At 41.1% G+C, this 15,153-nt stretch overlaps 1 protein-coding gene across 15 annotated transcripts in view; it reads left to right on the forward strand.

The window, feature by feature from the left end:
- Positions 1 to 15,153, forward strand: part of RBFOX2 (RNA binding fox-1 homolog 2) — a 266,184-nt gene that overhangs the window by 198,084 nt on the left and 52,947 nt on the right. For all 15 annotated transcript variants that reach the window (XM_044228799.1, XM_044228801.1, XM_044228798.1 and 12 more), the window contains one exon: positions 13,300 to 13,524. In XM_044228799.1, coding sequence (XP_044084734.1) covers positions 13,300 to 13,524 — 225 coding nt within the window. The remainder of the gene's footprint in view (positions 1 to 13,299; positions 13,525 to 15,153) is intronic.

Here is a 15,153-nt window from a genome sequence, read left to right on the forward strand (position 1 = left end):
TGTCAGCTGAGTACTTTTGTAATAACTCTTTCTCACTAAGGCAGGTAGAGTTTGAAATTTGAGCCTGTCTAGGCAGATCCCAGGGGATACAAATGATCTAATTTGTAAAAGACCTAAGGGCAAAAACATTTTTTGTTACAAAGCTAGAGAATTAATTTCCATTTTTCTACAGCGTGACAAAAATGCTAAGTGACACTGACCGTGGTGCTAAACTGGTTAGAAGATGCTCTGCCTAAAGCCCAAGATGATTATTGTTGTAAAACTCACATTGATCTCTTTTTATCAGTGATTCATTCTGATCATGGACGTCATACAGAGATTGGAAACTTTTCTCTTGAGGTAGGATTTGCAACGTGTTGCGTAGAAGCACGAGAGCAGATCGGCTATGTCAGTGGGCCTCAGGGTTACCACACTGGAACAATTAGAATGAAGTTGAAAAAATAAATGGGAAGATATAAATAAAAGTACTCTAAGATTACATAGACTTTAAGGATCCTGGAACAATTCGGGCAATTCCATTTGGCCATTCTTTGTGTATTCTCCTATCGTTCTCTGTGCTTAGCTTTATTTATAGCACAAATAATATAGATATAATTATTAGTTTAAATGCCTTTCTCACCTTTTAATTTTGGTCGTACAAAAGCAAATCTTATTTTTTCCCATGTGTTTTCGCTCTCCCTGATGTTAAAGACTAGCATGTTGTAGCCGCTTAAACATCATTAAAGGGGGATTCAAGTAATACTCAGAATAATTCAGTGTAACAGAGAATATGGTTAAGAAACAATAACAACACAGACTCCTTTACCCCAAATAGTGTGACTTGTAAGTAATGAGCAAACTGTTCTGTAAACTGTTGATGAAAGTGGGAGGGTTAATAAGTCCCGAATAGTGAGGCTGCTACTGTAAGTCTTAAATCATCTTGTTTGCCCTTTGCCTATAACTGGTTGGTTCCCACATCCTTAAATTCCCTCCACAGCATCTCTTAATTCCCTTGCCTTTGCCCCATTGGCCTTGCGTAGGCCCGCATGTCCTCTCCAGCAGGCTCCAGTATGCTCTTGTCTGCATTCTGGCTGCCACCCCCTAATGGGCGTGCCATCCTGTTTGCTATTAACATTACATAAGCTATGAGTTTGTTATTCTCCTATTTTGATGGTTCTTTCTTACCAGGAAATACTGGTTAAAACCATCACTAGCCAACGGACTTGGATATTGGGATACTCACTACATAGAGCAAAGTATCATAAAGGATAAGGGAGAGGTTCCAAGTTAGTATGTTTGACTGGAAAAGATGATTCACTCAGTTAGCAGAGCTATGAAAAGACGTCAGTAAACTCACTTTTTAGACACACAGTTTGTAGTGGACGTGAGACACCGAGGGCGGAAGGATCAGATCTGAGGTGGAAATAGGCAGCTGCGAGCACCGGAAGCGGGACAAGAGACCTGATGGAGGTGGGTGCCTGGCACCGTGTCAGTAGTTCACTGGCTCCCAGTGCATCCACTGCAGCAGACTCTGCAGTGAACGGTCCATTTTGCAGATGAGCAAGCAGGCTGGGAAGGCTTGTGTGATTTCCCCTGTACCTGGTAAGAGGTACAACTGAGATTTCAACTCGGGTCTGTCAGGCTCACGCTCCTTTTTGTTTCTGTTTTTGTTTTTACTCTCCCTCCCGTGAAAGCATGGGAGAAAGGACACGGTTGGACCTAAAAAAATATTTGGAAGTCACCCATAAGTGGGTAATGGTTGAAGCTCTGAGATTGTAATTGGAAATGGACCGATAAAAGGGTTGAAACTTGGTCTTTGGGTTATACATTTTTCCTGTGTGATGGGACCTGTTTACTGTGATTGTGATTGTGTATTTGAATTTAGAATCAAAATATTTAGCAGAGTCCACATTTGTATACCAGAAGTCCATACATGGCAATGCATCACCTCTGTTACTACCTAAAGGAGAAAGACATCATTCTTAACGTTTGTGTTTGCAGGAGTGAAGGAAATTGTGGACCTAAAGTGCAAACACATGAACGTTGGGTCTTTTCTCTCTTAATGGTACTCTACCAACTCTCAGTTCCTACTCCAACATTCTTCTCCAACTTGATATCAACCCAAGATAAGATTTGTTTCAGTATGTATTATCTTCATGAGTTATGCTCCCTGCTTCAGCCAAACAAGGCGGTCTGCTATGGTGCACATACATCTGACTCTCCATCTTAATCCTCCTTCATTTAAATTTTTATTTAATGCTCAGTGTTTATCATGCACTGTGTGAGAGTCTACAATGTGCAAAACAATCCCCTCTCATCATGAAGAAGGTTTTTTTTAAAAAAAGATTGTACTTATTTGAGAGAGAGCACAAGCAGAGGGGAGAGTCAGAGGGAGAAGCAGACTCCCTGCTGAGCAGGGAGCCCGAAGCAATGTGGGTCTCCATCCCAAGACCCCAGGATCATGACCTGCTCCGAACCGTCTGAACCACCCAGGCACCTAGAAAGAGGCTTTTAGTAGGAAAGATAAGACACTTACCTTGATAAGTTAAGTCTAAGTCTTTGAATTTATAGATCTTGTACAGTCCTAGTGCAAGCTAAGTGCTATGGGAATACAGGAGAGGAAGGAATTTCTTCTAACTGGAAATGGGAATGTAACACTTGCTGGCAAGTGTGCTCTGTGAGACCTGGTCTGTGGCCTTTTCTTTGTCTCATGTTAGCCTCACAGTCCATAGCAGTCCTGTGCTGTAATTGGCAAAACTGAGACTGACTTTCCTGTTCAGTGTCACAGAGCTAACAGGTTATCGAGTCAGGATTCGACCCCAGGCTTATTTGGCTCTAAACGTTAACCTCTTCGCTTTACATCAGGGGTCAAAAAATTATCCTACAGGCCATATCTGGCCCAGGGCCTGTGTTTGTAAGGCTCGTGAATTAAGAATGATTCTTAAATTTTTAAATGGTTAGAAAAAGATCAAAAGAAGAAGATTTTGAGATGGGAAATTAGATGAAATTAATGTGTCGGTGCCTGTGAATGAAGTTGTCCTGGAACACAGCCATGCTTACTGGTTTACATAGTGTCTGTGGCTCTTTTCATATTAGAGCAGCAGAGGCCCAGAAATCAGACCGCCTGCAAGGCCTAAAATACTATCTGGCCTGACCCCTGCTTTATGCCATATCTTTCTAGGGATAGCTTCAGGGAGAAGGGATTATTTGAGCTGATCCTTTATGTCCAGCTAAGTTTTCATTATGCATGGATATTCTTGATAGAGGATACAGCATGGGGAGCAAAACCGATCCGTGCGGTAGCAGGCTGGCTGTGGTTTGGGGCGGCACCGTATGCGGGGGATGTAGAAGTCTAGATTCATTGCAACACAGAATTAATGGCTGGGAGTTGTGTGTGCTCTGCCCTGGGGGGAACATGGTTGCGGACACCGCCGGAAATGCCACATGGAGCAGCGACTAGCGACACCAGCTTGAGAAACGGCTTAGATTCGGATTTGCGTCTGTTTATGCCAGTTATTAGCCAAGTGGTTTTTCAGTAAAGTACTTAGCCCTTTTAAATGGTAGTTTCCTTATCTGTAAAAGGAGAATAATGGCAATATCTACCTTTTACAGCTGTGAGAATCAAATCCGTTTATGGATATGGTGTGTAGGTACATACAAAGTGCTTGGTCTATAGCCAAATACTTAATAAGCATTCATTAAATGTAGGCATTTACTACATAGCCTTGAGGGAGGGCCTAGAGGAAGTTAGAATTGTTTAGTAGATGATGGTGAACCTTTGTGTCACCAATTTGGGGTTCATATGTAGCGCTCAGACTTGTACTGAAGTTCATGGTAGGCTTGAAAACTCCTGGAAGGGAGATTTCTAACTTGTGTTATGATGTTTTCAGTGCCCACAAGTCGTGGACCGATAGCAGGTATGAGTATATCTTAGAATTGAAATAGAATTACAAATCTCTCTCCCCACTGCCTTTTTGGCTTGTGATTGCTTTAGAAACTACATTGGTGGATTTTTTTTTTTTTTCTTTTCTGTTTGTTTGGTTGTGTTGCTGTTGTTGTTGTTTGGCTAGTTGTTTTCCCTTCCACTGTGGTTAAGGGAAACATGGGAACAATTACTTTAAAATTTCACGTAACATCCACAACAGTGGCCTCTAGCAGGATTTTAACATCTGCTAAACTGTGGAAGTTTGGTCCCACAATCTGCCTAGTGCTTGCGGTGGTTGAGAGCAATCTTTATTGGGAATATAGGGTTTTAGTCACTTCCCATTTTATCTTACAAGTCTTTGTAACAAAGTGTGACATTAACATTGCTGTTTTATAGAGGAAGAAACCGAAGCACAGGAAAGGTAGGTAATGACGTAACTAAGTGTTTACAGCTATAGTAATGAGAAAGCTGAGATTCAAATTATGTTCTAACCATGGACTTCAGCACTGCCCTTGGTGAAAGGTTATATTTATTGGGTCTCAGGCGGATTGGATAATCTTTTAGGTAGTGTCTAAGTCATGTAACAGATTTGTTTGTGTTGAGGAATAAAACATTGGAAACCTGATTGTCAGTCATTATGTCCCCACATTCCTTTCCTGTGGGGCATCATCTTGAGGTTTTCATCAGAACAGCATCCTAAAAATTAAGTCACAGTGGCCTGCATTCCGTGTGAAATAAAATACTATTTTTTTGCCCTGTTAATATTTCTCTTCTTGAACTTCTGTGTAGGTGATAAAACAACAGTGAGATGGTGGGACCTGGAATTGGTGTGTTGAGTAATTACTGAACTATCAGAGAATTCTGTATCCCACGTGTATCTGTTTCATGTCAGTCTCGGGGTTTTTCTTCTTCTCCTTCTCCTTCTATTTAAAAATAACTTGAGAAAAGCAGCTTTGCTACTCATTGATGAGTGAGCCACATCTTATTTTTTAAGCCCGAGAGTTAGAAATGTAAGTAGCTTTTTTGGAAATTTGGAAGATGTGACTGTTCAGTCGTGCTGCTGATGGGAAGGCCGTTAACCAAAGAACGGCTTCGTTTCTAATTCCCCGCCAATTCCTGTAGTAAATTCATGCGGATCCTGGGAGAATTAGATATAACCCACTCTGTCTTCACAGTTAGCTTTCCACAAGATGGGGACCACTCTTCATCTTAGATGTTCTACTTCATTATTCTCATGCGAACCCCATAAGTAAGAGTCGCGCTGTGAGACCCTGTGCCTGTTGTAGCTCTTAATGCTGGGGATGTGTTGGGGCCAGACGGGCAAAACCTCTTGCTTGTGTTCTAACAGAGGACACGAAATGAATGAAGTATTATTAAAGCTGAGAGGACAGAGAGAAATAGGGATCGAGATTTTAGAGTGTTCAGGGAAGCTGGCATTTTAGCATAGCTGTGAGGGAGGTGTGAAGTCCGCAGACATTGGAATACTTGGGGTGCAGAGTGGTCAGTCCTGTGAGGGCTTTTTCTGGACCCGGGCCTCTCTGGGGTGGGCAGGGCGTCCTGCTCTCTGAGAACTTCCATCTTTCTGGGATATACTGGTAAGAACTAACAGGAAATGCAGTTTGTTTTTCTCCTCATCTTTCACATAAAATCCCAATTTATATTCTAGGGAAGAAAGGAGTTAAAATTAAATCTTTATTAGATTCTTGTTAAGTGAGGTACAAACTGTATTTGCATTTAGTAATCTGTATTATTATCTGTTCATCTTGTGGAAGGGAAAATTTATAGACTGCTAAATTAGGTAAAAAGAAATTATGCCTCGTTTTGCGGACTACAAGAAAAAAAGTTAATAACTCATTTTCTCAGGTGATACATACCTAAGCTACTTAACCTATGATTTTAAAAATGAAACATTTTCATATTAAACGTAGAGGTAAAAATCTTGCCTGGAAATGATCATGTGAACTGTTAGCTCTTAGTTTGCCTGGGGGCTATCATATTTCTCTTCTGAACTTATAACTTTGGAATATAGCCTGGGAATTTAATAGAAATCTGAAACCATTTAGCATTCACAATCATCATCATCATCATAAATTATCAGGGATATTTTCGACATTATAAAGTGTATGAAATAAAATGCAAAATTGCTCCTATTCCCATTTCATTCCCTTAATATAGAAACATGATTTAAAACAAAAAAATTTTCGGGGCGCCTGGGTGGCTCAGTGGGTTAAGCCGCTGCCTTCGGCTCAGGTCATGATCTCAGGGTCCTGGGATCGAGCCCCGCATCAAGCTCTCGGCTCAGCAGGGAGCCTGCTTCCTCCTCTCTCTCTGCCTGCCTCTCTGCCTACTTGTGATCTCTCTGTCAAATAAATAAATAAAATCTTAAAAAAAAAAATTCTATAAGGAATAAAATAATCTGCTAAGAATTTATTTTGGCCTTGTAACAAAGGTTTACATTTCCCTTATTTCAGGAAATAATAGTTCAGCCTCCACCTGCCTTGTATTTCTCTGAAACATGAAGTGTCAGGGATACAAGTAGATCCTATAAAATGTTTTTACCTTTCTCCCCCTACCCCCCACTCTAATTGATGTGTTGATTCAGTTGACTGAGCCAGCTTTGTCGAGTGGGAAAGCCGGTACCAGGAATTCAGGTACCAGCGCCTCACTCCCCGCTTGGTTGGGTTGGGGGCGAATGGGGGCCAGAGCAGGACAGAGTCTGCTAGGAGCTGAGTTGGAGTATGGGTAGGAAGTCCTTTTGCTGTGTTAATCATAACTAGAAAGCAGTGTCTTTTAGCCTTATAGATCATTTAGTAGACCCTTAAATACTGTGAGAATTTATTTGTGCCTGGAGCTGGAAGACCAGCTCTCCGGAGACCTTTGGTGCTCTTGCTCGGTTGCATTCACCAATCCACCTGAATTTGAGTTTCTCGTTCGTATCTGACTTCAGGCCAGTAAATCCCAGGAGGGCTTCTACGACGGTGTGCTTCGGGGGGCCCAGGCGGGCAGGTGGATGTGAATACGGCCCTGTGTGACTTGAAGATGAGCTAAGAAGAAGTCATATGCAAGTCATATACAGTACCCTCACCTGGAGATCACGAGAACATCTTACATGGTGACGGGTGACAAAGACAGACCTTTTCCTAAAAAATTATAGTGAAAACTTAAGATTTTTATAGCCTAATTTCTAAAAACTAAAACGAAGGATTTTTATGTAAAGCAGTCATTAACACCACTCAAAGATGATTCTTGGACACTGGAGACAGCTGAATTTTGATGCTGTATAACTTGAAAATGAAAGACAGTTATGAATTTTGTCTTTAGACAATGTCACTACCATTATCTTCAGGAAAGCCCAGGAATTACTCAGGGCTTCGGTGTATTGGCTTCCTCTTACTGATTACATTTTTCTTGTCATCCTCTTTTATATATTAAAAAAAAAATACTTGGTAAGCTTTATTACAAAAGTAATACATGTTTATTATTAGGAGCATGAGGAAACTTGGGGATTTGGAGTGGATGTGCCCACTAGTTTGACTGCAGTGATGACTTCACGAGTGTGCACATATATACGTCCGCGCTCATGCTATGAATAAGTAAATGCAGTTCGTTGTGTTAGGTCCATTCTATCACAGTAAAACTTTTTTTTAAAAATTTGTTGATTAGATGACTAAAAATTGGACTTGTTTTGCTGTTAATATGTTTTTCCATATGTCAGTGGGATTGAACATTTTAATGGTATTTCGTCATCTGTGAATTGTTCTGTTATGGTCTTCGCCTTTTTCTGTTCTGTGTTTCTTGTCAATTTGTGTAACCTGCTCTTACATTAGTGAGGACAACCCAGTGTCTGTCTTTTTTTTTTTAAGATTTTATTTATTTGACACAGAGAGAGAGATCACAAGTAGGCAGAGAGGCAGGCGGGGTGGGGGGGAGAAGCAGGCTCTCTGCTGAGCAGAGAGCCCGATGTAAGGCTTGATCCCAGCACCCTGAGATCATGACCTGAGCCAAAGGCAGGGGCCTTAACCCACTGAGCCACCCAGGCAACACCCCCCCCCCAGTGTCTGTCTTAATCTTTTGCAATTCGTTGCCCCAGCTGGTTTTTCTTTTGACTTTAAAGGCCATTCCCTCCCCCGCTTCCTTTGCCTTCCGTACCCCCACCCACTTTCCTTCCTTCCTAACTTCTGTGGCCATGTCAGTCCTTTTTGTCCTTCCTCGTTTTTAGGTTTCCTACCTTGCTATCTTATGTGCGAGTCCCCCAACCCCAGTTATACTCCTAGGTTTTGTTATATTTTCATAGTTTTCATTGTTACCTTAGATTTTATTCTTGCGGTGCCTGGGTGGCTCAGTCGTTAAGTGTCTGCCTTCAGCTCAGGTCATGATCCCAGGGTCTTGGAATCGAGTCCCGCATCAGGCTCTCTGCTTAGCGGACAGCCTGTTTCTCCCTCTCCCTCTGCCTGCCACTCTGCCTACTTGTGCTCTCTCTCTCTCTCTGTCAAATAAATAAATAAAACCTTTAGACTTTATTCCTTCTTGAATTTTTCTCATACGGAGTATACACTGTGAAGGGGCTTATTTATTTTCTTGCTGGTGGGTAGCCAACTTTTACAAATCCTCTGTGGTAAAAACCATTTCTCCCCATGAAATGAAATGCAACTTTTATCTTCTATTAATTTTCTGTATAAACTTGAAACCGTTTCAGGATAATCAGTGTTCTGTGATCACTGTGTGTACTCTTAGTGTTTTGTCACGGTAGCTCTATGGCAGGTCTTACTGTATGATAGAGCGTGCGCTGCTTCATAGCTTCTCTCCTTTCCAGACTTCCATAGTAGTTTTTCACATCCCAGTTAGAATTCTGTTTAGTCCTGTTTTCTTCCTCGATGCTCTGTTTGCTTCCGATTGGAAACGACATTAGGTAGGGAACCCAGGGTAGCTCAGTGTTTGAGCATCAGACCCCTGGTTTTGGCTCAGGTCCTGATCTCGGGGTCATGAGACCGAGCCCCATGGCAGGCTCCGCGCTCAGCAGGGCGTCTGCTTCAGATACTCTCTCCCTCCTCCTCTGCCCCCCCCCACGTATTCTCTAAATAAAGTCTTAAAAAATGACATTAGGTGTACATTTTAACAAGGATTAGCATTTCTATGTGAAGCGTTACTCCAGAAACAAAATACATCTCTGTTTATTCAGGCCTTGTTTTGTATCCTCTGTCGTGTGTTTTATCCTGTACATTTTCTTGCCCTTTTGAATAACTGATTACTGCTGGCTATAAAATAGTTAGTGTATAAATGTTACAAAATTTTATTGTTGGGTCTACTCATTTGTAGTTAATTTTGTGGGCTTTTCTAAGTACTTAGCTACAGTTGTCTCTGTGTTCTCTTTTTTTGTTTGTTTTAAGATTTTATTTATGTATTTGACAGACAGAGATCACAAGCAGGCAGAGAGGCAGGCAGAGAGAGAGGAGGAAGCAGGCTCCCTGCTGAGCAGAGAGCCCAATGCGGGACTCAATCCCAGGACCCTGAGATCATGACCTGAGCCGAAGGCAGAGGCTTAACCCACTGAGCCACCCAGGTGCCCCTCTGTGTTCTCTTTATCTCCATTTCAGGTTTGTCACCTTACTTTGTGTAGAATGAGTCATAGGGACAGTGATTTATAATGATGACAGGTACTTCACAGTTTAATATGATGTTTGCCAGTTATAGCCCTATTTTTCCTTTGTTATAATTAACATGTAGTGACATATTTATCAAGTGTCTGGCTTAATAAATTTTAACAATTTGGTACCATCATCCTTAACAAGTAATTTAACATTTCTGTCATCCTAGAGTGTTCCATCCTAGAATGTTCCAGATCTCCATCATCACTCCCTGCCTCCCCCCAAAAAAACCCACTACTTTCTTCACTTCTGTTACAGTAGATTTATATCTCATTCAGCACATCTTTGAGATTCATCTATGCTGTTGGTGGTTTATTCTTTTTTTTTTTTTTAACATTCCATTTTGTGAATAAACCACAATTTTTTTATCCATTTTCCTGTTGATTTCAGTACAGTCATTTTCAGTTTGGGGCTATTATGAATAAAGCTTCCATGAACATACTTGCACAAGTGTTTTTGTACACATATGCTTTTATTTCTTTGGGGGTGAATATAAGGAGTATTCAAACTGTATAAAAAAGTAGAACTGCAGAACAGTTCTAACATGAATACTGTTTTACACTTTGACAAGCAGTGCGTGAAAGTTCTTATTCCACATCCTGGTCAACATTCGGAGTTTTCAGTCTTGTGGCCCTTTTAGTGGGGGCAAAAAATGGTAGCTTGTTTGGTTTTAATTTCCTACCCCTGATAACTAATGTTGAGCCACACATTCAGTTATTTTCTGCCCATTGACATATCTGTTTGTGGGAGTTTGTCTGTTGAAGTCATTGACCCATCTTAAAAAAGAATATGCTTTGCTCTTTTCATTATGATTTGTAACAGTTCTTTGTAGATTCTGGTTGTGTGTTCTTTGCCAGGTATGTGTACTGTGAATACTGCCTCCCAGTCTCCATCTTGTCTTTCCATTATCTTAGTGGTACCTTTCAAAGAGTAAGAAATTTTTAAATTTTGATGGAGTTTGGTTTATCAGCTTTTTTCTTCAAAAAAAATTTTTTTTAAGATTTTATTTATTTGAGAGACAGAGATCACAGGTAGGCAGAGAGAGGAGGAAGCAGTCTCCCCACTGAGCAGAGAGCCTGATGCGGGGCTCTATCCCCCTGGATCATGACCTGAGCAGAAGGCAGAGGCTTAAACCCACTGAGCCACCCAGGCGCCCCTACTTTTTTCTTCAATTGTTCTTGTTTGTTATGACCAAAGAGTTCTTTGTTTATTGTGATGTTGTGACAATTGTCCTCTTTTTTTTCCCCCCCTGGATGTTTTAGAGTTTTAAAACGCTCTTATATTTAGGTCTGTTACCTCTTTCCAGTTAACTTTTGCATATGTGGGATGAGTTGAGGTTAATTTTTGGGTATTTCTGGGTATTCGGTTTTTCATCTGTTAAAAAGGCTTTTCTTTCTCCTCCTGAACTGACTTTGATGACTTAATACTGACTGTATATGTATGTGTCTGTCTGGATTCCTTTCTGCTGATTCGTTGATTGATTTGTCTGTTGTTAAGCTCGTGCCATACTGTTGTGATTACTGCAGCTTTGTGTTAAGTCTTGAAATCAGGTAGTAAGTCCAATTTGTGTTCTTTTTCAGAATTACTTTGCCTTTTCTAGGCTGTTTGCATGTCCACTTAACACCTTGTCAGCTTCTGCAGAAATTTCAGAAATTTTGATTGAGTGTGTGGGATTTGGGGTATGTGGCTGTCTTAAGAATGCCTAACTTTCGGGGCGCCTGGGTGGCTCAGTGGGCTAAAGCCTCTGCCTTCGGCTCAGGTCATGATCTCAGGGTCCTGGGATCGAGCCCCACAGTGGGCTCTCTGCTCAGCGGAGAGCCTGCTTCTTCCTCTCTCTTTCTGCCTGCCTCTCTACCTACTTGTGATCTCTGTCTGTCAATAAATAAATAAATAAATCTTTAAAAAAACAAAACAAACAAACAAACAAAAAAAAACCTAGCTTTCCAGTCCATGATCATGTATTTCTCCATTCATAACAGCCTTTGTACAGTTCTGTTTCATTTTATGTAGAAGAACTTATCGTACAATGATGGCAGAACCTTTCTTTAAAAATGGTGTGATATCTTTCTGCAGCTTTGGATTTATTTTGTTTGCGATATATATGAGTTTAATGGCCATCAAGATAGTGTCGAAAGCTTAGGATGGTATTTAGAAAATTCACCTAAAGTTCCGTTTCCTGTAGCTCTCAGTGGATAGAGAACCCCCTCTTGAACTGAGGGGAAAGAAGGGTAATTGGGACTAGGAGAGAAAGAGGAATTATTGCTCCCTTGCCTGATGGCAGTGATGCTCACGGGTAGAAGGAAACCAAGTGACGTAAACCCAGATTTTCTTTGATTAACTAATGATATGATGTCTAAAACTAGGGGTGGGGGGGCACCTATCAAAATGCTGACGGTCTGAAGCATTTATCCATCTCTGCCAATTACTTACAGAAGTACAGTGGCCCAAGACTTTGCAGCCTTGTGTATCTTCAGTAAAATAATGGCTTTGCTTTTTCTGGAATAAAATGGGAGGCGGGGGGAGGGGGTGCAAGATTCGGACTCTTTCGTATCTGAACTTGGGACAGAAGTGAGGAAGGGGCTTTGAGCCACAATGGCTCCTTCTGACAGTTCCCTGTAGTTCCTGGATACTCTCTTTTGGTATTTCAGATAGCACAGCGAATTCCAGGTACGCATCTGGGAATGGTTATCACATGGAGAGGTGTCCTGCTGTGCTGTTAGCCTTATAAAACTCAGAGGGATTGTGAAGAACCTTGAACTTTTTTTATCTGGGGATTTTTTTTTTTTTTTTTTTTTGGTGTATCTCTAATATTTGTAATTTAAAGAACCTATATTTTTTAAACTATTAACTAGTAGCCAGACTTAAATAAATCTCTATCTTAAAATCCAAACATTAGTTTTTTATTTATTATTTTTTTTTAAAAGATTTTATTTATTTATTTGACAGAGATCACAAATAGGCAGAGAGAGAGAGGAGGAAGCAGGCTCCCTGCTGAGCAGAGAGCCCGATGCGGGACTCGATCCCAAAAGCCTGAGATCATGACCTGAGCCGAAGGCAGCGGCCCAACCCACTGAGCCACCCAGGCGCCCCCAAACATTAGTTTTTTAATAATGAAGTTTCTTCTGAACTCTGTGCTCTTAAAATCTAGAGAGCTAGGTTGTCCTGTTTTGAGAACTTAATTTCTAATGTCACCCTACCATATTGTTATGAATTGTAATTTGATGAAATAGCTTTATTTTTCCCTGAATCTCTATAAAGGGATAGAGTGTCCTAAAGAAAATACTGATGGCCCAAATTAATTTCAACTCTTAAAACTCTTCTTGTGTGAGAAATTTCCTGGCATGCATTTTTTTAAAATTTGGGTTAAAGGAAATTTTTTATCTCTTCGGTAGCTAATCAACTTTTATATGGTCATGGACCTGTTTAAGAACCACAGATTGGCCCAAGTTGGGTGTATGTTTGTATGGCTGTGTGCGTACATCTCTATGCCTGGCGGTGTTGGGTGTATGTTTGTGTGGCTGTGTGCGTACATCTCTATGCCTGGCGGTGTTGGGTGTATGTTTGTGTGGCTGTGTGCGTACATCTCTATGCCTGGCAGTGTTTGCCCCAGTCCTGAGGCAGTACGCCTTCCATTTTACTGGAGCAAAGAGAGTATTCAGAGAATTTTGTATGCTCACCTTAAAAATAGTCATGTAACAAGAACTAAAGTCACTTTTTTCTCCTTATTTTCTCTTCTACTATTTGTTTTAGGGTAACCAGGAGCCAACAACAACTCCTGACGCAATGGTTCAGCCTTTTACTACCATCCCGTTTCCACCACCTCCACAGAATGGAATTCCCACAGAATATGGAGTGCCACACACTCAGGACTATGCCGGCCAGACCAGTGAGCATAACCTGACACTCTACGGAAGCTCGCAAGCCCACGGGGAGCAGAGCAGCAACTCACCCAGCACACAAAACGGATCTCTCACGGTATGTGACCTGCGAGGTGGGACGTGCAAGAGCGCCTGCCGTCCTGCCGCAGTCCCCTCCCGAGTCATCACACCAGAGTGCCCTTTGAACTCCTCTGACATCACATGACACTACGTAGCATTTATGTAATTTCATCCCCCTCCCCCACCCCCACACTGTGTTGAAACTAGAAGTTAAGGGCTCAAATCTGAGCTCGCAGTCCCTGCCCAGGAGCTTAGGGTCTAGAGACAGGACCGCCAACACAAGGTGAGCGCTGCCGCGAGGGCACACTTGGGTCAGTTTCACCAGGAAGCTTCGTTTCGCCACACCTTGTTGGTCCTTCCTGTGTTGTCGTGGTACACAGTCTCTCAGCAGCGTCCCCCACGTTGCCTCCTCTTTCCTCCTTGACATACTCCGTCTCTGGCTCTCAGACGCTCCGTTTCCCTCCTGTGCATGGCAGTTCTCGTTTAGTCCCCTTTGCTGGTTCCTGTCTGTTCAGTTTTTGTTTCTTAAATGTTTTTAAGTTTCTGTTTGTTTATTTATTTACAAGATTTGTTTATTTGGGAGAGAGCTCGCAGGAGTGGGGGTAAGGGCAGAGGAAGAGGGAGAGAGAGAATCTCAAGCAGCCGCCCTGCTGAGCACAGAACTCAACACAGACACCCCTGAGATCATGACCCCCGCTATGATCGTAGCCAGATCATAACCTGCTAAAGTAAAAGAAATGTTAAAATTCATCCAGTAGGTATATAACACATATATATCAATACACAGGAAGTCATATTGTCTATGAGATTGCTGGTCTGTCTCCAAAGATAAACATGTTCTGTACTCTGGATAGAAAGATCTGTGTCTGGTTTTTAGATTTCTTTTTGCCCTTCCTGTTTCAGATTATCAGGAGAGCTTTATTCAGCCTTTAAACCACTTGATATGATTTACTTCCTAATAAAGAGCCTTACAGTGGAAGCTTTTGTTGCATAAGGATGGATTTAACCTTCAAATACTTTCCATTTTCTTTTATTAGATACCAGGCCACAAAGAAATCCATTCTTTCCTTGCAAACATGTTATCTTTTCGGTGTTGATCAGTTATACATAAGCACATAATTTTATACTTCATAAGTAATGGACTACAGTAGACAATTTATTAGGAAGATGGAAGCATGATGGGTAACAGATGAGGATTCTGTAGCATTTGTTCTAGAATCATGAATATATTGGCTGCTATCTTGGCTGCATTTCCAAATCACTCAAATGATTATGAACTCACAGTCTTACCAGAACAACTGTGCAAAGAAGGAATAAAATAGAAGTCTGAGGCTTTATCAAGTATTTTAATTACTAAGTCTGTTTCTTTACTAGTTATCTGTCCTTTTCCTATTTTTATTTCTACTTTCAGTTTCATATAAAATCAATCTTGGTAATTTGTGACTTTCTAGGAATTTTTCTTTTCCAACTAAATTGTCTATTTTGTTGGCACAACAAAATATTATTTATAATAATAATCCCATATAATCCTTTTTAATTTCTATAGCATCTGTAGTGATAGCCCCTCTTTCATTCTTGATTTTGGTAATTGTGCCTTCTTGCTTTTTTTCTTGGTCAGTCTAGCTAAGTTTTATTAATTTTGCAGATCTTTCCAGAAAACCAGCTT

This window comes from Neovison vison, chromosome 12 (assembly GCF_020171115.1).
Source record: "Neovison vison isolate M4711 chromosome 12, ASM_NN_V1, whole genome shotgun sequence".
In the NCBI taxonomy this organism is placed as follows: Eukaryota; Metazoa; Chordata; class Mammalia; order Carnivora; family Mustelidae; genus Neogale; species Neogale vison.